We start from the raw sequence: 27,416 nt of genomic DNA on the forward strand, positions 1-27,416 counted from the left end.
TGTATATCTCTTAGACCTTTATAGAGAATGCTGAAAAACATCAACTTTTCACATGGGGTGAGCTTACTTATGCAGGAAACGTTTATCCATTTATTTTTCAAAGCTGTAAATGGTCACAAGCAGGCTGGTTAGTCCACTATTTATAAGACACAGCTCCCCCTGCTGGCAGGAGTTTTACCCGCGAGTTCAACTGCAAGACAACTTTTAATTTAGTGCAGTTATTCAGCTTTTTTTTTTTTAAACTTGCTTTTTCTTTTGTTTTAGTTCACACTGTTAATGTATTTTTAAAATAGTTAATTCGAGAAGAGTAAAGCTGCTAAGCGCATGTGTGGCTAATTTTATAAAATAGAAAAATAGATAGTCTAAGCACAAAATACTAAATTAAGAATGTGTGCTACTTTTTGGAAGGGCGATTGAATATATTGAAGTTTAGTATGGTAGTTTAAGAAATTACAATCACAATAAACATAAAAAGTGTAAAGCAAAAAGTGTAGAAGAGGTAGTTTATGGTAAACACATGGTGGCGGTATTGTCAAAGAAATCCGGTTCAGCAACAAAGCAGAAGTCGGGAGTTTTTCTTCCTTTCTTTTTGTCGTTTTATTATTTATTTAAACAGTTTTTTTTTTTCAGTTTATTATTATTTACTTATCCTTTCCACTTTATAAATGAGGCAAATCAAAATGTATTATGGAAATACAAAACACGCTTAGAAAGAGATTAAAAAAAACCCAAACAAACAAACGAGTTTGACGTTATTTGCTGCCTTCAAATACCATCAGAATTGCTGAAGCAATTTAGCATACGAGTGTAAATCTTACCGTCTCCGATATCCTTCAAAGGACGCAGCCCCTGAATTTGGATCATGGCTCACAGACTTGCATGTGGAAGAATCAGGAAAGACGGGTATAAGAAAGCAAGACGTATATGCAGTTCCTGTTGTTACAACGCGATAACAATAATTTTAATATGTGAAAAATGTCTAAGAAAAAGGTTTTCTGTGAGTTACGTTTTATATCCGTATACTACTTGGTAATGGTGAATTTAGCTGTCGGTTTAGATATATATTTTTTAATTCAATTTTACTCTCGCATAGCTTGCCTTCCAACTTCAGACTTTGAAGCTGAGATTTTCTACCTCTGTGCTGAATCGTGAACGTAACGAGTTCCGTTCAACATGGCGGCCCAGCGTAGGAATTTGATGCAGAGCGTAAGTGAAAAGCCTGCCGTTTGTTACTCTCAGTAACTCAATATGTAAAGTTTCTCTGCTTTTGAAGACTGGCGTCTTACAGTTTTTTTTCCTCGGTGTTCATCGCTGGTTGTTTGGTCCAATGCTTCCTGTGTAGCTAATTTAGTTGAGCTCATGAAGTGTTTGGCTAACAGTTAGCTAGGCACCTTAATTGAAAAAAATTGGACTAATACGATTAATTAGCGTCTGTATTCAGCACCGAGAAACGCTTTCACTTGAAGCAGGAGGAGACAATAACATGACCGATGCTGTTGTTGCAGTTGCAGTGCCTGGGATATGGTCCATATAACCTGTGTGAATTAGCTAAACTTGAGAGTCACAAACTGGTAATTAGCCATATTGTGAACAACACAAACGACTATTTCCGAGCGACTAACTTTTCTCAGTCGTTTTGTGAGTATGTAGATATATTATGACACTTTTAGTTTTACATAGAAGACTGCTTCCCATTTGCCCTACGCGGAGATGCTATCGGTCTCTCCTGGGCATCAATGATTCACATTAAAACTTTAGGCTAGGCAAGGTAAGGCAGATACAGGTGTGGTAAAACGGAAGAACACCGTTTATCCTTCTACTGAGCAGGTAAATACAACCTCAGATGAACAACAACACATGACAGACACACTGTTATTAGTTCTTGTTAAATAAGTTCAAATGTAGGAGCAGTCTGAAAGCGACCACGATTCAGTAGCTTGTTGAACCACCTTAAGCAGCAGTTGTTGAAGTTTTGTGTACGACTTTATCACTACCTCACATCATTGTGATGAACTTTGGCTGACTTTTCTTTGTTTCACTTCATTGTTCGGTTTATTAGTATCTCTTTATGCACATCCCCCACCACAGCATTTCAGTCAGGTTGAAGACTGCACTATTGCAACAAATAAATGGACTGGCTCTTAGCGCATTTCTGCAGTATTTGAGCACTGAAAGTGCTTCTGTTATAAGTGTCAGCCACTCCATCTCTCTTTCTCTCTCACACACACATAAAGTTCTTTTGTCTACACCTAAGTGTTAACACGCACTCATCGAAGTCGAGGATTGATCCACCAACCTTCCTATTGGCAGGCGGCCCACTAAAGCAGGGGTGGGCAACTCCAGGCCTCAAGGGCCGGTGTCCTGCAGATGTGTCCTTGATCCAACACAGCTGATTTAAATGGCTAAATTATGTCCTCAGCATGTCTTGAAGTTCTCCACAGGCCTGGTAATGAACTGGTCATTTGATTCAGGTGTGTTGACCCAGGGTGATATCTAAAACCTGCAAGACACCGGCCTTGAGGCCTGGAGTTGCCTACCCCTGCACTAAACCAACTGAGCCACAGCCCCCGCACCTTTTCCACCATTCTCCTGTAGACTTGTTGCTTGGATCATTGTCCTCTTGGCAAGCTTGAGTTGCATTTGTGCTGATATGGTGTGTTTGGTTTTGTCCAAACGTGTCACTGTGCACTGTGGCAAAACCTCAGAGTATTAACCTGCCCATGTAGATTATAATCTGCTGTATCAATATCACTATAAAGACATTGGCTTATCTGTAATAGAAAGTGTTGTTCACAGTCACAGTGAAAAGTAAACACACCCTCTTTCAGTCCTAAAGTTGCATGTATCACGGGCGTTAAATGGCATATTATACCACAGTATAATATAATATTGTACCCAGTTTCAAATTGTTTAGAAAAGAACTTCTAACCTTTCCAACCATCCCCAGACTGATTGAGACAGCACTTACTTCTCTAAGATCACCGCTAGCGTCTTTCCTTATGCGTGTAACACACATCTCAACAGCCAAAATGTCTGATGTTATAAAGGTGTTCACTTGGAAGCTGTGTAAGTAATGGTGTGCTTAGTTTATTCACACACAGTTTCTCCATTTTGGCTTAATTTGTGTAAATAATAAAAACTTAACTTTATAATAATAAAACTTTAGAATTGAAAGAGGATGTGCTTTGTTTTCACCACGACTGTGTGCGACACTTTCCATTACAAGTATACTGAACGTGTTTATAGTGACTGACTCCAGTAACGTCATCTACAATGTTAACAGTGAAATGTGCTTAAGAGTAATTTGCACCATAATGCAAAATAAATCGTATAGTATAGTATAATAGGAGCACCTAATGATGAATGACCTATTTTTCTGGCTCAGGGAGGCTACAGTACAAACAAAAGCACCACCGGTGCTGAGTGTGTTACTGCATCTGACAGAATTGTTTGTAATTTCCTGTTGGACCATTTAATAAATTCAAATGTCAATGAAACCTCATCATATCAAAGCTGGTTTGATGCTGGGGTGTCTTCATTATGGCAACTTTATAGGATAAAGGTGTAGGGAAAATATCTGTGATGACAGTTTAATTAATTTCTGTGTCGGTTTAAATCTTTTATTTTAAACAAATACTGCTTTCAAACTTGAGTTTAGCACGTAGGCCAAGTATTTGTTTGATTTTTCTTTTTTGATTTCTTTTTTTTTTATTAGCAGCATCAAAGCTGGACAGATGACCTGCCTCTGTGTCAGATGTGTGGGGTCGGAGCAGCACCCAACTGTGTGTACGGCCCTGATGGCAAAGGAACTCAGAGCCACCCCAACGAGGATGGACATCTCAGGTTCAGGTACACGATTCGTCCAGTGTGAGACAAATAAGGGTCATCATTTTTGAACTGTGACTTGTTCAGAGCTGCTTTAGTAAAGTGCAAGAATTAAACAAATACTGAGCAGGGAACATGCATAATGCATCCACTTTGGGTTTGTCTGTTTACTTGGGCCAGTCCTTGCTAATGTTGTAAGGAAACTTGCTGACTCATTCACTTAAAAGTGTACTGAGATTTATGATCAAACTTGTCGGTAGCAGTGTTTCTTACCAGAATAGTAAAATCCTGAATAGTTTCTTATTTAATCTCACAGAAAAACAAAGATCTTGGACTTAGCAGGAAAACACAGCAATGCCTGGGCAGAGCACATAAACATGTAGCCTTAAATGTGCACTGGTAATGTCTGAGTCACTGAAGCGGTAAAGAAATAGGTAGTTGGTATTTGTCCCTTTTTATAGAGGCTCAGGCTCTGCCAGAGAAATGTGTTTCATCGTTGTAGACTTTGCTCGTCTAATTATTTGTAAATGAATCATTTTTATACAAATGTTCTTGCATCTACAGTTGTTACTGCAACAAACAGTGAAAACGTGAAAAGATAGCACGGCTCTGAGAGTAATTTACAGTTTTTTCAAACATAGGTGCCATGTTTGTTGAGCTTTTCTTTTTTTTCCCACAGAGGTGACGATGGCTGTTTCCTGTACGGGGTTTTTAATGGTTACGATGGCAGCAGAGTGGCCAACTTTGCTTCCCAGTGTCTGACAGCGGAACTGCTCCTGGGGCAGCTAAACTCCGGTCACACAGACAACGACGTCCGCAGGATCCTCACACAGGTCTGTTAAGTTAACTGCTGTAACTGTTGAGGAAAGAAACTAGAAACGTTTTCTTACTTTTGCAGTCTGTTAAGGCAGAGCCTGTGACAAAACACTGCACACACAAAATGAATCTTTAACCCTCTTTAGCCCAGTCTGTGTCAGCCCTGCTTCTGGTTCCAAGCTCTTACTGCGTTTAATAACCAAATATATGAGCGATCCATGAAAGAATCATTCTGAGGCTTTCAGTTGGAACATGGAGCTTAAGATCAGGAATTTTTTCACAGCGAGTCATCAAAACCATGCACAATGACTAACCTTGTGTTGGTGGCAGGTGGATCAAAGTAGAGCTGGTAGAGCTCCTGGTAGAGCAGCCACACTGATCATTTTATTGACGATGACAGAATTTGGGTCATTTTTATTTTTATTTTTGTACATTTCATCACCTCTTTGTCCTCCTCCTCTTCTTCATCTGCCTCCTCCAGCTCTATGCTCACCTGAAGCCCCATGTCCTGAACTGAAGACAGGGATCTTACACGCAAAAATGTTTATGAATGTGCTTATTTATTCCTAGTATTGTTGTAGTTGCTGATTTTCAGCAGATCAGACATGTGACCCTCATGTCTCCCGACACCAGACAAGAGCCAGCTGTGACGGCAGTAGCTAATTATAAGCTAAAGTTATGCCAGAAAACATTAGGCTAGAGTGTCCTAAAAAAGCACGCTTTCCCTCTGCTAAACAGTTTGATTACATTCTCAGGTTGTATGGGAGTTTATTCACTAAAAGTCCAAGTCCAGCCTTGTTACTTCCACTTTGAAGGAGGTTTCAGTAACACAGGCTAACAGCAGCTAACAGTGCCAAAAACAGCAGTACACACTTACGGAAAAGTTCTGGAAACCCTCAACAACTCAGTTCAGTATTGCTGTGTTCAGGAAGAAGTGCGGTTCACTGACTCAGCGACTTGTATCGCTTTCCTTTCACAAGCAGCCTCCTCCAGAGTAAATAGTTGTGGACGCTCCACACCTGGTATTACGAGGTAATCAGTGATCTGAGAGCCTCTAGATAAACGCTGACCGCAGTGTTTGAGGTGCCTCAGGGGTAAAACTGTGAAAGATCACAAAATATTTAATCTTCACGTTTTTATTTTTAGTCCTGATCCTTTGCTAAGTGTTGATATTATTCAAAAATGCTAAAATACAGGGTGTCTTATACAAAATCATAGAAACGCACTGGCCCACCGTGGTCGCTATGTGAGGGTTAAATGTTTAAACTACCCTCAGATATGTTTAAAATAAAGCTACATTGAAGTTATTACCTTTTAGTATATAAATAATACTAATACATTATAAACAAGGCTTTATTTTCATATGGAAAAACAAATGGCTGATCTGTCATCTATACTCAGACATGCTGTATAAAAGTTTTCTGAAACATGTCATTAATAAGCTAATCTGGAGAAACGCCAGCCTTATCATTTATTAAAATAATCAGCGCGGTTCCTTGAGGCAGAAACTGCGCTGATTATTTTAATAAATGAATAAAAGTGTAAAATCTCATTCTTGCCTCGAAGACATTGCTTGCATTTGCTGCCGCTACATATTTTGATTTAATACTTAAGCCAGCGGTTTTATTTTCCCCCACATTACAAAAACATTTATGGATATTAATTAAACCATAGTTAATGTGAAATGCCTGTTTCACTTTTTAATGATTGTTTAATGCGACTTAAAGCTTTTTGCATTAAACAAAAAACGAAACATAACCGTGCAGTGCATTTAAGGGCTAGTCAGATTATAGAAAGATGCTCTGTGTGGGTCATTATGCACTACTGTGGCATAAATGAACCGTATTCATACACTGTGCTTCCCTCACATAGCAGGCCTCCCAGGTGTTTTTCACTTTTCACTACTCAGTCAGTAAAAATTCTCTGTTGTAGTTTATAGATTATAGATTTTCTGTGCACATATGTAATAAGTATTTTTTTGTGTGAACCGGGTGTGCATATGTGTTCTTATCTTATGTTTGTCATGTGTTCAGTGCCATCTGCAATTCATTCAGTAGCAGACAATCCCCTCGTTGCTGTTCTGAAAGTTCATTCTCTACTTCCTCTACCTGCTGGTCTGGTGGTCCTTGATTTCATTCATTGAATCTCCAACTGTACTTTCTTGGCCTGCAGCTGGCAGTGATGGTCCTTGTTCTGCTCTGGTCACGAGCAGAACAAGGACCATCACTGCCAGCTGCAGTCCAGGACCATTAAGCCTGAGTTGACATTTCAGTAGCATTAAGTGTTCAGTAGTGACGCTCGCTCTCACGTGCGTTGACACTTGACATTATACACGCTGTTGTTGCTGCGCTGCAGGCCTTTGATGTGGTGGAGAAGAGCTACTTTGAAACCATAGATGATGCTCTGGCTGAGAAGGCTAACCTGAGCAACTACCTCCTACCGCACAATGAGGTAGGAACACTTTTCTTTTCTCTTTTGGTTTCCATAACAACCACAGATTTAGGCTTTGATGTGAGCTAGTATTTAGCCACGGGAGAATGAGCTTGTTATTCTTTTATTTGGGCTCATCACTCTCTTTTGTCAGATAAGATACTCAGATATTCTTTTCTTGCTTTTTTATCATTTGTCTAATTCTCTATTTTTTCCCTTCATTTCCTATCATCTGTCCTGCTCCTACTTGCTTCATTTTCCTCTTCCTTTCCATCTTTTACTCTGTGCCTTCACCTCTCGGCCAATCAGAATGTTCCGTTCCACCAGCTTTCTCCTCAGAGTCAAAAGGTGATGGAGCGGCTGAAGGAGCTAGAGCAGGAGGTGTCAGGAGGCGCCACGGTTGCGGTGGCGCTCATTCTCAATAACAAGCTCTACATTGCAAACGTTGGTAAGTTGATTCTGGTTATGTCAGCGATGACGCTTTGATTTCCTGTTTAATGTGTGATCGCACTTGATCATTTGCAACAGAAACAGTTGGCAGCAAAACCACCAAAAGGCCAGCCAGTAACAGACAGCCATGGCACAGTCTGCTTTACACCAGCAGATGTCAGGCTTCACACAGATTTGTGTTTGATTACTGGCCACTCTGTGAAAATGACCGAGGCTGCTTTCAGCATGAAAATCCATGTTAGCTCCACAGTGTCAAAACTGGCTCAGTGGGAAGCTGCTGCAACAAGAGACTTTAATGTTCATGACTGTTCATGTTTTATCTCATTAAATAGTAAAGTCTCTATATATACTTATGGAATGCACTTGTTCACTGATGGAGAATAATGCCTTCCTTATTAAAGGTTGGAGAAATGGCTGTATTGCATCCTGATGCAGTTGAGAGCCAATATAGTGTTACATTAGGGAATAATAGTTTGTGTCAAAGGATGAAGCAGTGCAGTGTCTACACATAACAACTTGATAAAGTACTCATTTTAAATTGTATCTTTAGGCACTTTGTTACTAGAAGCTTGGCACTAAAACACAGAATTTGTTCCCATTTCCTAAAGTGAACTTGCAAAAAAAATGGTGAAGCCTCATCAGAGATGGTCTCAGTGGAAGGCTGGCTGTCAAGAAGGCATTTTTGAGGAAGGGAAACAGGAAGGAAAGGCTGAGGCATGCCAAATTACACAATAACAAACTGTGGCAACACAAAATATGCAGTGATTAATCCATTTGAAATGTAATATCTTTGGTTCAAGTCATCATCAGTATGTACAGAGAAGGTCAGGGGAGAGGTACAACAGTGAGTGTCTGCAGCCATCTATAAAATATTGTGCCGGCTCTGTTATAATGTGACACTTCAAATCAGCCAGTGGTGTTGGGGATCTGCTGGATCTGACGTTTGGAAAACTGATCACAGAGGCCTTTCCCACCTGTTGTTCAGACTTTTTTTCGAGTGAAGCTGATGAGAAGAAAGCTGTCTGAAAGGGTGGCGCTAGAAAAGAGCATAATAGTCCCACTTTAAAGTATTCTTATTTAAACAAAGCAAACGAACACAAGCGGGGAACATTTTTGTGTCATTTCATTGCCTATCAACTAGGTAAAGGAGGGGAAAAAATGAGTTGTTAATCCACACGCAGAAAGGTTTAGTGAAGACTAAACATACATGTAAATCTATGCCAGCTGCCATGGAACTTGATAGCTACCTGACAGCACTGAGAAAAAATCATAACACTCATAAATAGTAGATTTAAACTTGTGTGGCAGATTCTGCAAACTCCTATGTGACTTCTCTTTCTAAAGAGTGCTGCCAGACTCTCTTTTAAAGCCATGAAACCTCCATCTCTTCATAGAGCGTACTTGGGGTTTTCTTGTTTTTAACCAACTATGTGAGCTAATGCTGAATGCTCAGCATCAGCTGTAGGTACTAGGAGTAGTCCAGCTGAAATGTTCCTAACTTGTGCAGTGCAGATGTGTTCTCTGGAGTAACAAATCACACTTCTCCGTCTAACAGTTCTGATGGACAAGCATGGGTTTGGTGGTTGTCGGGAGAACATTACTTGTCTGACTGCTTTGTGCCAAGTGTAAAGTTTAGTAGAGGGAGGATTATGGTGTAGGGTTATTCACCAGGAGTTGGGCTCGGTCCCTTAGTTCCTGTAAAAGGAACTCTTAATGCTTCAGCGTACCAGGACATTTTGGACAATTTCATGTTCCCAACTTCATGGGAACAGTTTGGAGATGGCCCCTTCCTCTTCTAATATGACTGCAGATCAGTGCACAAAGCAAGGTCTATGAATAAGTAAATTTTAGTGGGAGAACTTGACTGGCTTCCACAGTTTCCTGACCTCAACCCAACAGAACACCTTTGGGATGAATTAGATCTTAGACTGTGAGCTGGGACTTCTCGTCCAACATCAGTGTCTGACCTCACAAATTTGCATCTGAAGAATGGTCAAAAATTCCCATAAGCACTCCGAAACCTTGAGGAAAGCCTTTGCAGAAGAGTTGAAGCTGATATAGTTGCAAAGGCGGGGTCAACATCACGTTAAACGGGAATGGGATGTTACTCGAGTTAGATGCATGTAAAAGCAGTCAAACATAGTTTTGGCAATATAGTATATGCTATATATCAATGCTGAAGCCTCGTCAGAGATGGTGATTTGGTTAGTATATAACCAAATGCCATCACTGAACGTTTATTTCCACGGGAAACGAGGAATGCATTTCCACATGCTGTGTTTCCAGCAGCCCACAGACAGATGGAGTTATGGAATGATATTGACTCTTTTAATTCAAACCATACCAACAGTGTCCATCAATATTTTTAAATCCCAGCTTGCCGACTCTGCTCCTGCGGACAACAGCTGCAGTACTAGCATCATAACAGCTAGTTCTGCCTGCATGATTTATTGTGTGTGTTTATGTGTTCTTTAAGCTTCAGAGTGGAAAACAGCATCTACTGTTAATATCTGAATACACAAACCCGCAGGCCATTTTAGATCCTTAACTGTAAGAAAGTTCAAACAAGGCAGCAGGGCGCAGTTCTTCCCACACAGACGCACCAACTTTGAAGAGCGACAGCGATTTTCCCCCCAGAAGGATTTCAGTTTAATAATCATCAAAGCTGCTGCCAAAGGCTGCTGCATATTGAGCTTTGTTTCAGATAAATGTGAACACTGGATATTCCTATTTTTGGTGGATTTATTCACTAATCCAGGGGATGAATCTTACCTATTGGAAATACCTCAGTTTTGCAAAACCCTTTAAAAGCACTGCTTCACGTTTCTTTCTTTTAGCTTCCTGATTTGATGCTGGGGCACACACAGGAAAAGAGCCCCTCACTCTCCCTCTCAGTTGGATTTTTCTTTTGTCCTTGAGGACGTGGAACAGGGCACAATATGGGGAGGTGGGTAGTAATTAGTAGATGGTCGAAAGGAGGGACCGTTGTCCCCTCTGGTGCTTTGTGTGAGAGAGGGGGGGGGGGGTCAAGAGTTTAAAGTTGACAGAACATGAGACCCAGGGACGTTTAAACATAGGAGTAAGTGTGCTTGAAAATCACTCCCAGCTGTGTGTTGATGTGAAACGCAGTTTGACAGTTAAGGTCATGTGAGTCACAGTTTGAGCTGCAAGTTGGAGTGTTTGGAGAAAGGGGGAAGGGCGCCGATATGTAAACGCTCAATATCAGAAATGGTTGGCTGCTCTTTACAGATTAACAGACGTGCGTTTTCCTGACTATCACATCAGATTTAAACCCAACACTACCTGATTAACACAGAAGGTGACACGGACCCCTCCCTGTGTATTGTGGCTGATCCGGATGCCCTTATGTGCGGCTTATATGAATAACGCACACATACACACACAGCCGAAGTCATTATTGGGACATAAGATTTGGCCGGAGGCGGGGGCAGCGTGGAACTGCACCGTGCTTCGGCTCAGCGGCCCCAAACTATTAATATAAAAGTGAATTAATAATTGATCTCTCCCCGCTCAGCTTTTGTGTGGCTGCAGAGGCAAATAATTAATATTTAGTTTTTTAAAAGTACCACAGCGTCTTAGCTCGTTAATTGATGGAGAGTCGGACCTGTGAGTAACCTCAGAGCAACATCAAAGCCTCTGCATGATTAATGCGTGCAAAAATTAGAAGCCCAAATGTCTCATGAATATGGATAGGGGCTGAGAAAGATGAGACAGTATTTTTTTTTTTTAATTAACATTTTTTGTCTTGTTTTTATTTCATAAAACTTTTATATGAAAGTTGCACCTTATGGCACCTGTTTATTGACATGTATATAATATTTTAAAAGCAATCCTTTGTGTTTGATGCTAAAAGAGACATGTTAGCTCTGTGGTCTTTTTTTTAAAAAAGGCTACACCAAAGAGCAACCAGCAGGGCTGAAGAATAAAGAAAATACAGATGTGCCAAAAACTGTGCAGCTCCTTTGACTTGTACCGTATTTTTGGACCATAAGACGCACTGGATTATAAGTCGCATTAAGCAAAACAAAACAGTTAGATAAGTCAAACTTTACTCAACTCATTCTTCTCGCTTCCTCCACTTCCGTACCATTAATTCATTAATGTTGAATTCTCTTGCAGCTGCTCTATTCCCATGTTGTTGCAGTATATTAATGACTTACCTCGTATTGTGGATGGACTATCTCAGTTGTTCTCTTGACTGAAGTTTGGTCCGTTTACAGCATCCTGCCATGTGATTGCATTTGTCCCTAACCATCGGGAACCCTCGTGTCAACTTTTACCGAGTGGAAAAAAGTTAGCGTTCATCCTCCAGCTTCACTGTTTATGTTATGCTAACATAACTGTGTCGTTAGCGATCACGTAGCACATCATTATATACCAGCTAGTCCAGCTTCAGTAACCCTACAAACATCACTGCTGTTTAGTTTTCTGTCTTCATTTATGTTGGAAGTGATAGCAGAGAGGTACATTTTAATTTTTTCAGAAATCTCTGTGAGAACATGCTATATCATGTTTAGGTGGAAACTAGTGAGCTAACTTCCTTCTAACGCCTAACTCTGTTAAATTTAATATATTCTGTTTTCATGGATGCCTGGATGTTATTTTTTTCTTAATTTTTACACAGCAGTGCTGATCATTTTATTAAAGATGAAAGAATTTAGAATTTAGAATTTATTTTTAACTCACAGTGTGCTGCAGTGTTCGTTTGACTTTGGGACCTGAAGCAGACGTTTTGGACCCAGATTACTCCGCAAGGCTCCTGACTACAGTAGCCATAATGCTCCGACAATCCATCAAGCGGTGCGGCTTCTTGCTTACCAAAGTCATACTGAAACATTTTTTGACAGATTTTTGAGCGCCGTGTACCACATAAAATCGGTTTGAGGTCAGTAAGCACAACCAGAATTCATACATAAGGCGCACCGGATTATAAGGCGCACTGTCGATTTTTGAGAAAATTAAAGGACTTTAAGTGCGCCTTATAGTGCGGAAAAAACAGTGTGCTAAAAGGCCCAATTTTACCTCAATATGCTTACAAAGATGCTTTTGGTCATTACAGCTTATTTTACCATTTGATGACTTACCTCTACAACCTTTAAAAAAAACTAGTTTGTCGACCAGATGTCCATTAGTTTGGAGCCAACGCTGAGTAAAATTAATTAAAATTTAACAGGAATTAAGTCAGCATTAGCTTTGGTGAGTAATGAAAACACATAAGTGCTTTTTACAGATAGTAAAAAATAATAAAGTATTGATCGTGTGTGTGGTGCTGTTCTCCTTGTAAAAGTAACACATACAACGATTCAAAGTTTGGTTTGACAAGAAACACTGAAATTAGTTTTCAAAATGATTCAGCCCAGTAACCACAACAACTAAAGTCTAAAAAGACCTGGAGTTGAATCAGCTCTTAGCTGAGAGCTTCAGTGAAAACATCGGAGGCACAATGGGGCCTTGTTAATAGCAGATATTTAGACTTGTTGAACACAGGGTAAAGTATAACAATAATGGCTGCTTTCAATTTCATGATCCAGTAGAGCCTTAATATTTGTATAACATTTAAATGTCTTTAAGCAAAAAAAACAAACATAGGAGCAACTAATACTGTTAATGTTTGCTGTGTTCCAGTTCACTGTAAGCTGATCCACTGATCAAACATACTTTATACCTCGACACATCAGAGTGAAATAGTCACTTGTATTACTAACTGCACCTGTGATTGAAAGACCTTGGAAAATTTGTCTTCTTCTGCTTGGGAAAGCAGATCATCTATACAGTTTAGTGTATCTACTTCAACCAACTCAACTAACAGTTTTACCTCTTGTTGATTTCAAGTTACCTTCAAACATGTTTTCCTTTGGTTCCAGGGACGAACCGAGTCCTGCTGTGCAAGTCCAGCAGTGACGGCCAGAACCAGGTGCTTCAGATTGGCCGACCGCACAGTACTGACAACGAGGATGAGCTGCAGAGACTGGCTGCACTGGGTGAGACACATTATCTGTGGCATAGTGGAGAAAAATCATTATTTGATCCCGAATTTGATGCTGAACATGTACGTTTACTCACTTACAAAGAAATAAACAGTCTATTTATTTTTTTAATTTCAGTTTTATTTAGAGAGACAGATTATCAGCCAAAGATCCAGAAAATTAATCATTACATTAAAGTTATAAAGCACATGTCATTAAAGTGAAACAGGTATTTGATTTCCAAGCAATACATGACTTAGTGCTTAATGGAAAAAACCTTGTTGCTAAGCACAGCAATAAAAAACATTTTTGTAGTTGGTCACCAGGTTTTCACACATCTTAGGAGGGATTTTGAACCACTCGTCTTTACAGAGAATCTCTAAATCTTTTAGGTTTCTTGGCTGCTGCTTCACAACTGGAAGCTTCATCTCCCTCCACAGATTTATTATAGGACTGAGGAGCCTGGCTAACCACTACATAACCTTAATGTTTTCTTTATCTACTCCTTATCTACCCTCTGGGTCATTGTCATGCTGGAAGACACATCTTCACTTTTGTTCTGGTTAAGAGAAGGAGGTTCTCGTCAAGATTTTTCTTTGTTTGACCCCTCAGTGCACTGAAGTCTTCCTGTACCTCATACCATAATGTTTCCACCTCTGTGCTTGACTGTACGGATGTTCTTTGGGTCTTCCTCTAAACACATCACTCTTAATTTATGCCAAATAGCATTATTTTGGTTTCATCTGATCACAGAACCTTGTGGTCCCAGCTGCCATCAGATCATTAAAAAGCTCCTCACGTGTAGTTTTGAGCTAATCAACCACCTTTCACGTGATTATCCTCCATCTTCGGGCAAGATCTTGCATAAGCTCAGACAGAGTGTGCTTGATGTTCATTTTATATTTCTATTTTCAGATAATCACACCAGCAGTTTGAAGCTTCTCACTAAGCTTCTTGCTGATGGTCTTGTATTGATATTCTGTCTCTCCATTATGAAACTACCATAAAAATGAGAGACTGTTCATTTCTTTGTGAGTGAGCAAACTACAAATAACAACAAATTCCTCACTGTATACATACTTGGATATCCCTAAAACTAAACTGGAAATAACAGCAAAAGAAGAAATTTTCCATAAAACAAACACTAGAATTAAAAAAAAAAGAAGCTACACAATAAATAAAAAGAGTGAAATGCTGATGCTCAGTATGTGAGGTTGAGAGCTTTAAACTGGACCCTGAATACAACTGGGAGCCAGTGAAGGGACGCAAGTAATGAGACCATCTGTAAGACCGAGTTAGCAATGTAGCAGCAGCATCCTGAAGAGCCCGCAAGCGACCTGGGGCTCGCTTACTAAGTGAGAAGAAAAATGCACAGCAGTAACCAATAGGAAAAGAGACACGAGCATCTCTAGCTGTTCTCATGAAAACTATAGCTCTCAGTTTACTGGTGTTTATTAGATGGGGGAAAATAAATCTGGAGCGCTGCTCAGTGTGGGTGTATAAACGATGAACTTATCACTCAGAGTTCAAGTACTTTTCAGATACAGTCAGGGAATCTTGACATTTCTTTTTAACTCTTCTTGGTTCTGACTGATGGACAGAAATTGATTTTTGGCACATTACTATTGGAGGGTTTTGGATTGACAGTGTCAGACACACCTCGTCTTACATTCCCTGCATGTTGTGCTTGGTATAACGCTCAGCACAGACACAGCCATTAGAGAAAGCACACAGTTGCTCATCCATGGTGGACAGAGCAGGCTAATGGTCCAGTAATGAGGGTTGTGTATATAACAGAAAATGCATACATCGTAATTAGCTTTGCCAATAGAGCAGTAGGTGCAGCCTGGCCTGTAATGGATGAAATGGGGAAACGGACGCGTTTTTGTGTGTTTTTGTTGTGTGTGGGGGTGTTTTCACCTCACTCTCTCGCCGTTTCACAGCACACCATTAGAGGAGACCGAGCTCTCTGCCTCGCTTTGTTCTCTTGTCTCTTGCTGGGATTCACATTATTATTCCATTGTTCAGGCCCTTCTCTTAATGATTGAAAAAAATGACAGTCGTTCCATTTACCCAGACCAAGGTGACCTCCCCCCCCTCGCATTTTCATCCAGGCTCAAACACACTGATGCACCCCTCTCCCTTCCTGTCCCCACCTCTGCTTCTGCTTATCGGTTGTGTGCTTTTGCTCCATCCTCCCCTTCACCTCTTCTGCTAAACTTTCCTCTCTCTTAAAATCATCTCCTATAAGCATTCACTGTCCATGTGTCCGTTTTCCCTCATCTCCTGCAGGACTGGATTCAGCTCGGATACGACAAGCGGGCCAGATAGCGGGACAGAGCAGCAGCAGAAGACTTGGAGACTACCGAGTCAAATTTAACTACAACGAGATTGACCTGCTCAGGTGAAGCCGAAAAAACACAAAATATGCGTTTTCTTTCTTTCAATTTGTCAAATGCAAAAACTTGAAAAGAATACACTAAAACACCAGGCTGTCTAGAAATATTCAACTATCTGTGTCACTTGTTTTCTTCTCTTTGTCTTCCTCCATTCTCATTCTTCATCTGCTTAGCTTGTGTTCCTGTGTTTTGAGGTTATGATGAAAGATTAGAAGAAATATCCAGTATCACTAGATAGGACGTGGTACACAATCAACAAAACAGTGAAGTTTAACCTGTCACCATGTGACCAGTTCTAACCTTTTCAGCTGGCACTGCAGTCCTGAGCAAAGTGTATAAAAAAAGTAATCCCTCAGACTGCTCTAAATGCTCCGTTTTCAAAAGTTTTTAAACTCTTGGCTCTGCATGAGGTCACTGAGAGACAGTAACTTGGATTTACTAAGCGTAGTGCGTCTATTTTAACCTGCTTGCTGTCGTTTCCAAAGTCTGTGTTTTGTTCGATTGTGCCCACATGAGATTATTCAGTGACTCATGGACCATTTCCTGTTCTATGTTGCATGTGAAAAAGGGGCAACACTATACAAATTCGAACACTTAGAGGTTTTAACATTCAGATTTGTTTTTAAGCTTTCAAGAAATGTGCGAGTCATTTCCCACTGCTGCCAGTCTTTGTGTTAAACTTAGCTTTTGGATATAGTTTGAATTTTTGCAGCGGGACAGTAGTATCGATCTTCTCAAACCCCTCAGGCAGTGAAAAAAAAAAGACTTTGTGCTTCAAAAGGAAGTCGGCAAGATACTGGAACTTTTTAATGTATCGTACCTTCTTTGTGTGCCGTGATAGCAACAGCTCCGTCTGTCTGACTGTGAAGGTTCCTGTTAAATTTGCTACATTCATTCACTGTGACTCAAGGATTAACTGATTTAGATTTTGGTGTTTAAAAGATCAAAGCCACAACATCCGCCTACTTTTTGTGCACACAATATCTGAAGAACGCCTGGAGGGAATTTCATTAAATGTGTCATAAGCATCGGCTTGGATTCACAGTTTTCTGGTAAAAGACCGAGGTCAGCGTGACCTCCACAAATCCACTTTTGGACATATTTAAGGACATATTTCCAGTGGTATAATAGTGAAGCAGTGAGGCTAATCTTGGGTGCCCGTCTTGAAACCTCTGAGCTGCTGGGCTTAAGGTGTGTGTGTGTGTGTGTGTGTGTGTGTGTGTGTGTGTGTGTGTGTGTGTGTGTGTGTGTGTGTGTGTGTGTGTGGCATCCTGATTTTAGATCTGTTTATTGGTGGTTCTTTTGATATTTTTTTAAAATGGGAATTTGCACTCATTGGCCACTTCATTAGTTACATCTGTTCATCTGCTCATTAATGCAAATCTCTAATGAGCCAATCAACTCGATGCGTTTATGCATGTAGACATGGTCAAGACTACCTGCTGAAGTCCAAACAGATCATCAGAATGGGGAAGAAAAGTGATTTAAGTGACTTTGAATGTGATTTGGTTGTTGGTAAATGGGCTGGTCTGACTATTTCAGAAACTGTTGATCTACTGGGATTTTCCCCACATGGCCATCTGTAGGGTTTACAGAGAATGGTCTGAAAACCAGAAGATATGCAGTGAGTGACAGTGAAAATGATTTGTTGATGCAGAGGTCAGAGAAGAAGGACCAGTCTGCTTCGAGCTAACTGAAAGGCTCAATTCTCCTCTCATCTGTGAACAGAAAGAGGCTACAATTCACACAGACTCAACAAAAATGCACAACAGAGGACTGGAAGAAAAGTATGCCTCGATTTCTGCTGTGACATTCAGATGTAGGTTAAAGTTTGGTATACATTAAAGCATGGATCCAGCCTGTAACAGTTCAAGCTGCTAGTTTTGGTGGTGTAATAGTGTGGGGAATGTTTCCTTGGCAGACTTTGACCTCCTCTCTACCAGTGGAGGATTGTTTAAAAGCCACAGTCGTTGTCACAAAGCTCAGATCATCTCAAACTGGTTTCTTTACCTCAACAATAAGTGTCCTGTACTCGAATGGCCTCCACGGTCTCCGGATCTCGAGGCTGAATAGCATCTTTGGGATGTGTTTAAATTAGGGATTTACATCAAGGACGCGCTGCAACTGTGGAAAACCTGCAAAACCTGTGAGGAATGTTTACAACCATCAAGAATCAAGGTGCTTCTGAAGGGAGTTCCAGCTCAGTAGTAGCAAGGTGTAACTAATGAAGGGGCTGGGGAGTATACGTTTTTTTGTTTTGTTTTGTTTTTGTTTTTTCTTGAGTCCCTTGTTGACATCTCACATGGTGTCAGTTTCCCGTTATGTACAGCAGTGATCATCATGCTTTAGATCACCTTATTTTTGCAAACTTAGAGCTGTTGCTTCACCTTTCAAGGCAGACAGTCAATATTCATTACACGTCCACCAGCTTGAGAACTGAAACACCAGAAATATTTTAATAGCTTTATTCACCCCTACAAAAACTACCTGTCAGACGCTCTGTGTCAGCACTGCTTCACAAACAGGCTTCCTCTGTGTCCAGAACTCAGCTCAGATACTGAGATGGTCAGAAAGCTGTGTGCAGGCTCTGCGTAGGACCAACACACCATTTCATTTTAGTTTGATAATTTTATGTGAGAAATCACATTTATCTCAGGCAGACTACTTCCTCTATCCTGTGACCTGTGGTTTGGAGGTGGATTACATGAATAAATCTCATGAGATTGTAGATGTAAAGCGCAGCTTCACCAGCTGGTGGAGGCATATAACTGCACTGTGGTACTTCTGTATAACTTAGTGTGTGTGTGTGTAATGTAATGATGCCTGCACAGGAGTGGCTCTGTCTCCATATTATGATCATTATTATCAGATCAGATTGTGTTCCGGCCTCTTCCTTACCCTTATGAAATTCTGTTATCCGGGGGCCCCGTGCTCTCTTCTATCTCACACCTCTCTGTTCCTTTTCTTGTCGAGGCCAACTGAATAAAAAAAACCCTTGAGTCATTCCAATTATGATCCTCAATAAAACACATAATAGAGTCTGTATAGAATTTCCTCCTTTGTGGCATCAAAGGGAGTGCAGGAAATGTGATGTGAACAATGTAAGCGCTTCTTTGGATCTATAAGATTAGTTAGTTTATTATATGGAGGTCAGGGGCTCGTATGTCTGCTTTTCATCCTGGGTTCTCCCTCTGTCACCTTCCTCCAGCATATCTAGCAGTCTTGAACCGTACCGTCTTTCCTTTTATGTGTCTAATATTAATTTAAGTGCTGATATATCTGTCCGTCTCCTCCGACAGCGCGGCCAAGTCAAAGCCAGTTGTTGCGGAGCCAGAGATTCACGGCGGCCAGTCTTTGGAAGGCGTCACAGGCTTCTTGTTGCTGATGTCAGAGGGACTGATAAATGCCCTCGAGTCCGCCCATGGTCCCGAACAGGCTAATCAGGTTAGCAGATTCATTCTGATAAGCTACTTTCACCTCATTTATCGTCATTCCTTCCTCTTCTTCCTTACTTTCACTAATATTTTTTTCTTTCGAGTTTTGTTTTCTTGCCTAGTTTGAGTCTATTTCTGTTTCCTTTATTCTCCTTAGGCTCCTTTTTCTGTCCTTAGGTCTAATCCTTTTCCGTACTTCTTCCACTCTTACATTAACCTTTTCTTTCTCTGACCCTGCTGTCTATTGTAGGAAATTGTTGCCATGGTAGCAGCAGAGCTAGCCCAGCAGACCAGTCTGGAGGCGGTGGCTCAGTCTGTGGTTGATCGGGTCAAGCGGCTTCACCACGATGTGTTCGTGTCCGGCCGTCAGAGGGCGACTTACTGCTCTCGACACGAAGACATGACCCTGCTCATCCGCACGCTCAACTACCCACTGGCTGATGCAGCGCTCACGCCCACGCAGGGTAGGATCTGGCATTTAGGCATTGATTCATATCTCAAGGAAAGCACGTCTAAGAAGCGGCCTTCTGCTGTAGCTACACCAACACAGTTTCTTCATTTAAAACTTTAGCCAGTTAGTCACATTAGAATGCGTTATTCATACTGAACCGTTAAAAAAAGGCCCATGACTTCAGGCACAAGTGTCAGGCTGAGGATTTTGCATGTTGTTGAGCAAACAGTTGTTTTAATTGTCGTCACAATATAGCTGAAGAAGATTCCCCATACAAGGAACAATAATGAATGCATCGTGATGTCGGTGCATGTGTGTGCAAACATTATTATTCCATTTTAATGTTTCAGTTCAAATGTCTCCGGTTTACTTCCCTGGTTGTCTGCCGCTTTCCCGTACGCGTTTCTGTCTTTGTTGCTATAAGCATATTAACTTCTGTTTACTTTACCCTCATGTGTTTGAAAAGCAACATCATGAGGTGGTATGAAGTGGCTCATGCCCCAGGCCAGTCTCTTTGAAGCAAGACTATCTAGGGTCCTTGTTTGTGTTTGTGCACTTGGCTTGTCCTTCCTGTGCTTCTGCAGGCGTTCCTTGGTAGGATCTGGTTTCAGCCGCCGTGCAAGGTTGATGCCGGACGTCTTCTTCTTGATCTTAGGAGGTTCATTGAATGTTAAATAAAGTTTTTAACCGAAGTTCAGATAAAATTTTAATATTTGACGATTGTGCATTGGCATTTGTAGCAGAAGAGGGAGCAGTGTATCAGTGTGATCCCAAAGCATCGGATCACAGTTATCAGATACCCAGTTTAAACTGAGACCGGTTTCCTGGAAAATAATCAGAAAATAACGTCTGATCCTTGAGTAGAGCTGTTAAAAAGAATATCAAATAGAGCCTAAACAACCAGGCTTTTGAGAAGAATATCGGGTTTACTCCCAGAGCCAGGACCTTTGCTTTTCTAAAGTCCTTGTTGAAATTATTTAGCGGCTCACAAATATACAGGACTCAGCTTTATCTTTCTTCTACTTCTTCTTTCAGGCGGCCGTATCTGTCCCGTGTCTGTGCCCTACTCAAACAGCCAGAGCACCAGTAAAACCAGTGTCACCCTCTCGCTGGTCATGCCCTCACAAAGCACCCTGACCAATGGAACCAACACGGCCTCAACCCTGGAGGAAGGCACCCCGACACCTGGGTAAGCCTGCATTGTCTTGAGTCCCTGCCTGCTCTGGGTCCTCACTCCTTCTCCCCTGCTGGGCATACTTTGAATTAGCCTCTTTTTCACTTTGACGCACCTCTGCCCTGTTTTTGTTTCATAAGCTCAATTTTAACTCCCTTGTTTGCACTGCTGTGGGGCGGATCCTCTGTGTGAGCTTTGTTCTGCATTCACCCTTCACTCCCTGCTGTTAGGTTTATTTTTGCTGTCTTTTAAATAAGCAGAAAGCCCTCCCTCACATGCTATACTTATTTTGAGTCTTTAGGTCTTATTTTCACACACCCTTGTGTTCCTGCACTGCTATGCTTATTTATGTGTTAGCATGGCTTTCGCTCTGCTGCTCCGTGTTGGGATGGCACGCCACGGTTCATTTCACTGGCTTGAAATTCAGAAGATAACAAGTGCAGATAAAATGTATTTTAAAACTCCACTTCCTCATTCCACAGCTTGTTTCTTTTGTTTTGCTTTTCTTTCTTTTTAGATGTCAGTGTAGAGATAGAGATAATGCGGGTGCCTGTTAATACTTTTTCCAAGAAATTGAGTGTTGCAGAACAAAAGCTGCTTAAATGTCCTCAATCCTGCTGCCACTGCTGGCTGACAGGGACAAGCAGTCCCACACAAGCTGTGCAGCAGAGATGAATGAGATGCAGACGGAAAAGAGTTGTGTTGCACCAGCACAGAGGGGTTGCAATGCTGAGAGACTGAATACGGGTACAGACTATAGGAATATAGATCTGGATCATGTCAGGTGGAACAGCTGGAACTGCATACCAATTTGAGAATACTGACAGACAGAATTTATAATAATGCTTATGTTTATGTTCCAGAGCAATCTATGTGGAACTTGATCAGCCAACAAAATACCTGTAACCTGTACCTGCACCTTACTGTAACGTAGCATGACGAAGCAGTTTCCTTCTTCTTCTTGGGCCTCATGCGTTAGTACATGTGCTGCACATGCAACAGAGTGCTGAACAGTCTGAATAAGAATTATAGTGTTGTCATTTCAAATTAGGTTTATTTTGTTTGCTGTTTTTGGTTTTCTTTCAGTTTCAGTTGTTTTCCTGAGGGAATTTGATAATTTAATGTAGTTTTTATAACTTTTACATAGCGCTTTAAAAAAAAATATATATATATATATATGTGTGTGTATGTGTGTGTGTGAGTGTGTGTACATGTTAGTGAACTAAAATGTTTTTCCCCACATGTAGTTTTATTTTGTAGTTTAGTTGTAGTTAACTCCAATAACTTTGGTCTGAACGCGGCCTTTGTCAGGTTGTACATTTAAAGGATTTGCTCAGCTTCTTTTGGTGGCTGACTTATTTTTAAAAACCTAGTTAGAACCAAAACACTTGGGGTGGAAAAATCACTCTAGAAGAGCAGAGTTTGATGCCCAACGCTGTATTGGATGTGCAACTTCAACAAAAACACAGAAGAAAGCAAGCAGCTCTCCTACAGTGTGCGCCGTGAGCACAGGCAGAGACTGCTCCTCCTCCTTTTGTGGTACAACTTGACAAATCTTGGTTTCAGTTGTATTTAACTTTAATTTTAACTGCAATTATTTTCCAATTTTTGTCCAAATCTTTTTCTTTCTTTTTTTTAAAGTTGCATATTTAGATGTGCTTACACATATTTACTTGGATCAGGATGTCAGTACACTAGATCTTGTTTCCTCTACCAAACTTGATGCTTCAGTTCCATCGTTTCTTAGCACCTTCTCCCGTCATCCATCATCAGCACACTCATTATGACATATTTATAGTCAAGGTCAACATATAGTGTCAGAAACAACAGCCATTTATAACTGATTTACAGAGGTAATACATATTATTGACGTTTATGACTTAGATCTGCACTCTGCCCTAAAACGTTCTTGTTGAGCCACAGAGGCCGCTGCATAGGCTATTTTTTTTCCTCATGTAAAACTCTTTTACTGTGTGCGTAGGTGGTAATTGTGCTTTGTTAATTATATACAGTCAGGTCCATAAATATTGGGACATCGACACAATTCTAACATTTTTGACTCTATACACCACCACAATGGATTCCAAATGAAACGAACAAGACATGCTTTAACTGCAGAGTGTCAGCTTTTATTTGAGGGTATTTACATCCAAATCAGGTGAACGGTGTAGGAATTACAACAGTTTGCAAATGTGCCTCCCACTTCTTGAGGGACCAAAAGTAATGGGACAGAATAAGAACCATAAATCAAACATTCATTTTTTAATACTTGGTTGCAAATCCTTTACAGTCAATCACAGCCTGAAGTCTGGAACACATAGACATCACCAGACGCCGGGTTTCATCCCTGGTGATGCTCTGCCAGGCCTCTACTGCAACAGTCTTCAGTTCCTGCTTGTTCTTGGGGCATTTTCCCTTCAGTTTTGTCTTCAGCAAGTGAAATACATGCTCAATCGGATTCAGGTCAGGTGATTGACTTGGCCATTGCAAAACAGTCCACTTCTTTCCCTTCAAAAACTCTTTGGTTGCTTTTGCAGTATGCTTTGGGTCGTTGTCCACCTGCACTGTGAAGCGCCGTCCAATGAGTTTTGAAGCATTTGTCTGAATATGAGCAGATAATATTGCACGAAACACTTCAGAATTCATTGTGCTGCTTTTGTCAGCAGTCACATCATCAATAAATACAAGAGAACAAGTTCCACTGGCAGCCATACATGCCCACGCCATGACACTTCCACCACAATGCTTCACTGATGAGGTGGTATGCTTAGGATCATGAGCAGTTCCTTTCCTTCTCCATACTCTTCTCTTCCCATCACTCTGGTACAAGTTGATGTTGGTCTCATCTGTCCATAGGATGTTGTTCCAGAACTGCGACGGCTTTTTCAGATGTCGTTTGGCAAACTCTAATCTGGCCTGCCTGTTTTTGGGGCTCACCAAAGGTTTACATCTTGTGGTGAACCCTCTGTATTCACACTGGTGGAGTCTTCTCTTGATTGTTGACTCTGACGCACATACACCTGCCTCCTAGAGAGTGTTCTTGATCTGGCCAACTGTTGTGAAGGGTGTTTTCTTCACCAGGGAAAGGATTCTTTGGTCATCCACCACAGTTGTGTCCCGTGGTCTTCCTAGTTTTTTGGTGTTGCTGAGCTCACCAGTGCGTTCCTTCTTTTTGGGAATGTTCTAAACAGTTGTTTTGGCCACGCCTGATGTTTTTGCAATCTCTCTGATGGGTTTGTTTTGTTTTTTTCAGCCTAATGATGGCTTGCTTCACTGGTAGTGACAGCTCTTTGGATCTCATCCTGGCAGTTGACAGCAACAGGTTCAAAAAGCAAACAGCACACTTGAAAGGAACTCTGGACCTTTTATTTGTTCATTGTAATTGGGGTAATGAGGGAATAACACACACCTGGCCATGGAACAGCTGAGAAGCCAATTGTCCCATTACTTTTGGTCCCTTAAGAAGTGGGAGGCACATATACAAACTGTCATAATTCCTATACTGTTCACCTGATTTGGATGTAAATACCCTCAAATAAAAGCTGACAGTCTGCAGTTAAAGCATGTCTTGTTCGTTTCATTTGGAATCCATTGTGGTGTTGTATAGAGCCAAAAATGTTAGAATTGTGTCGATGTCCCAATATTTATGGACCTGACTGTATGTGCTTACTGGAATGCACGGATGATTGACAGCCTCTCCTAGCATACCTGAAGTGTGCACTTGCCTTGTCAGACTACTTGCTCAAAACCACCTGCTTTATAAAGTGAGCGAGCATGAAGAGCTCTCTGTGTGCGAGTGCATTTCCTAAATGTTCCCGCTGCTTTGATTGCTGCAAGTGCACGTTTTGATTCTTCCCTTTGCATCGTCGTCCTCCAAGATTGTTTCTTCAGCTCTTCTTCCTCTATGATTTCCACTTTGCTCCCGTCTGTCACTCGCCGTCTGACTCACAGCCATATTTCTCTTCCTCTTGGTTCCCGACTTGCCAATATCCATCCTGCGCCCTTCACTCTGTCCTTGCCTCTCCGTTTTCCGCTCCTGCAGCACGTTTCACCACACTACCTGCCAAGCTTCCGTCAACATCCTACAGCCCATAATTGAACTCCCTCTTTCCCCTCTTTTTCCCCTCTCCCCTCTTCCCCCCCTTCCCTCCTCCACCTCCCTCCTTTCTCTTTCCACCATGCCTCGTCCTCCTCGGCCTCTCCCTTCATCCACCTCTCTCCTTTGTCTCTCCACTCGTGACATGGACCTCTTCCCCTCCTCTTGGTGCTTCACATCCTCCTCCTCCTCTATTCCAACCCTCATACCTGTGTCTTCCTCTTCCCTCATCCTCTCCAACCACCCACCTTTCTCCTCCTCCTTCTGCTCCTCCACGCTCCCCAGCAGTCAGAGCCCCACAGCCACTCTGCAGTCCACCAACACCCAGACGCAGAGCTCCAGCTCCAGCTCAGGAGATGGAAGCCTGTTCCGCCAGAGAGGGAGTCAAGCGGCGCAGCCTGACGAGACGGGCAGGGTCCCACCCTACGTGGACTTCAGTCAGTTTTACCGACTGTGGGGGAGCGACCATGGCGATGGCCAGAGCATGCAGGGAGGCCTGGGACCGCAGTGAGACCCACTGGAGTTTCCAGCAAAGCTGGCACATGGATTTTTAAAGGGACAAAGATTTAGGGACGTGATGGGATGTCTTATAATATGCTGTTAATATAATGTTACTACATATAAGTGACCTAAAGGTGCATGGGGATGAACTTCTCAACAGAAGTTGAAGACAATGAAATGCTGGGAAAACATTGTCACTTCACTCCAAATTGATGTTTGGTCATTTGTAAAAGACAAAGGTGAGTGAGTGAATCCATGTAATCCAGATTGACACATTTATTTTCAGATGTAAAGGCACCAAAAGGGGAATCTCATGGACTGGGGAGCTTGTGGAACTGTGAGTTATTATATACTGTAAGGCCTTAAAACTGAATAAATGAATGCTTTATAAAGTACTGTTTAAGTTGTAATGACAGTATATCTCCAGATTAATTTCCATCAGCTTTAATTTTCCCAAAGAGTTCTTCAATAATTCATTGCTTTGACGTCCTGACCTTCGTTAAAGACCTCAACGGTCTGTTTATATGGTTGTTATGACAGCAACTAATGCAACTAGCGGTCACACTGCATCATTGTGTTGTCATTTCCACACAGCCCAGAGGTTTATTCAGGGATTGACAGTTTAGAATATAAACACAACATGTACAGCAGGGCTTATTAGGGATTTACAACCAGCAACCAGCTGGGACTGAAGCTGGTAATAAATAACTTGCTTTAAAGTGGACCTATGATGCTTTTTATCTACCACGAGTACTTAAAGTTGTGACGCTGTGTAAGATGTAAATAAAGATGAATGAATTTGGAAATGTCATAGACCCATATTTTATCACAATAGAACACAGTAAAAAATATCAACAGTTTCAAATGAATAAAATAATTACCATTTTAGAAAAAATCTTAGCTCAATTTGGATTTGATGGCAGGGCCATGTTCACCACTGTGTAGCATCTGTTCTTTTGACAGCAGACCCTAAGTTTTGGAAAACTGAGGAGAGCAGCTGGACTTCTGGCAGAGGAGTATTGTCCCGTTCTTGTGTGATGGAGGATTCCAGCCCGGGTCTGCTTTGTTCTGTTTTTGTTTGATCATGTGCCACTTGATTGCTGATGAAAGGTCAGCACCCAAACTCATCTACTACAAAGCCATACCGTTCCAATGGCTGCAGTTTTGCATTGTCTTTCTGAACCACACTGTCCTTCCCTAAAAAAGAGGGTCTGGATGGGACCATATGGTGCTCTAGAACTGAGCACTGGTAACAAGCTAGATATTGTATCTGACCTCACAACAGTTTTCTGCTTGGCCTGAGTCCATTTTAAATGAGCTTTGGCCCAGAGAAGACAGCAGTGTTTCTGGATCACGTTCACATATGGCTTCTCTGCATGACCGAGCTTTAACCTGCATTTGTGGGTGGCACAGTGAACTGTGTCCACAGGCAATGACTTCTGGAAGTGTTCCTGAGCTCGTGCAGTTTTAATGCAGTGCCGTCTGCTGGCCCAAAGATCAGACATTTGGTATCGTTTTTGGCCTTGTCCCTTGCACACAGAGATTTCTCCAGGTGTTCTGATTCTTGTGATGATATTATGTACTATAAATCATGAGATACTAAAAATCCTCACAGGTTGAGGATCATCTGAAATTATTTAACAATTTGTTTCATTTTTTTCTCAAGATGATACAAATGCAGGTGAACCTCTGCCTCTCTAAGACTCTCTTTTTGTACCAAACCATGTTTCCGACCTGTTGGCAAATAACCAAATTAGCTGTAAAATATTCCTCCAAGCTTTTTACTCTCACTTTAACAACTTTTGTTGCCCAACCTTTTTAACCTTTTTGCTGCAATCAAATTTAAACTAAGC

General features: G+C 41.3%; 1 protein-coding gene across 6 annotated transcripts; it reads left to right on the top strand.

The window, feature by feature from the left end:
• Positions 1–1,146: 1,146 nt before the first annotated feature.
• Positions 1,147–27,416, top strand: tab1 (TGF-beta activated kinase 1/MAP3K7 binding protein 1). Of its 6 annotated transcripts, none has more exons than XM_063475796.1 (11): positions 1,147–1,206; positions 3,716–3,849; positions 4,505–4,658; positions 6,997–7,092; positions 7,381–7,519; positions 13,407–13,523; positions 15,801–15,912; positions 19,207–19,351; positions 19,592–19,805; positions 20,828–20,981; positions 25,009–27,416. In XM_063475796.1, the coding sequence occupies exons 1-11, from the start codon at positions 1,174–1,176 to the stop codon at positions 25,571–25,573; spliced, it is 1,863 nt and encodes a 620-aa protein (XP_063331866.1). In that variant the 5' UTR covers positions 1,147–1,173; the 3' UTR covers positions 25,574–27,416. The 6 variants fall into 6 exon arrangements, with proteins under 6 accessions (XP_063331866.1, XP_063331868.1, XP_063331870.1 ...); XM_063475798.1 differs by having other exon boundaries at positions 25,348–27,416; XM_063475800.1 differs by having other exon boundaries at positions 25,351–27,416.

The sequence above is a fragment of the Pelmatolapia mariae genome, linkage group LG6 (genome assembly GCF_036321145.2).
Source record: "Pelmatolapia mariae isolate MD_Pm_ZW linkage group LG6, Pm_UMD_F_2, whole genome shotgun sequence".
Classification (NCBI taxonomy): Eukaryota; Metazoa; Chordata; class Actinopteri; order Cichliformes; family Cichlidae; genus Pelmatolapia; species Pelmatolapia mariae.

Excerpts from the sequence above, each read along its gene's own strand:
- tab1 (XM_063475796.1), top strand. The coding sequence starts at position 1,174 with ATGGCGGCCCAGCGTAGGAATTTGATGCAGAGC. Across the intron at positions 3,850-4,504 it reads GATGGACATCTCAGGTTCAG|AGGTGACGATGGCTGTTTCC; the intron begins GTACACGATTCG and ends TTTTTCCCACAG. Across the intron at positions 7,520-13,406 it reads GCTCTACATTGCAAACGTTG|GGACGAACCGAGTCCTGCTG; the intron begins GTAAGTTGATTC and ends CTTTGGTTCCAG.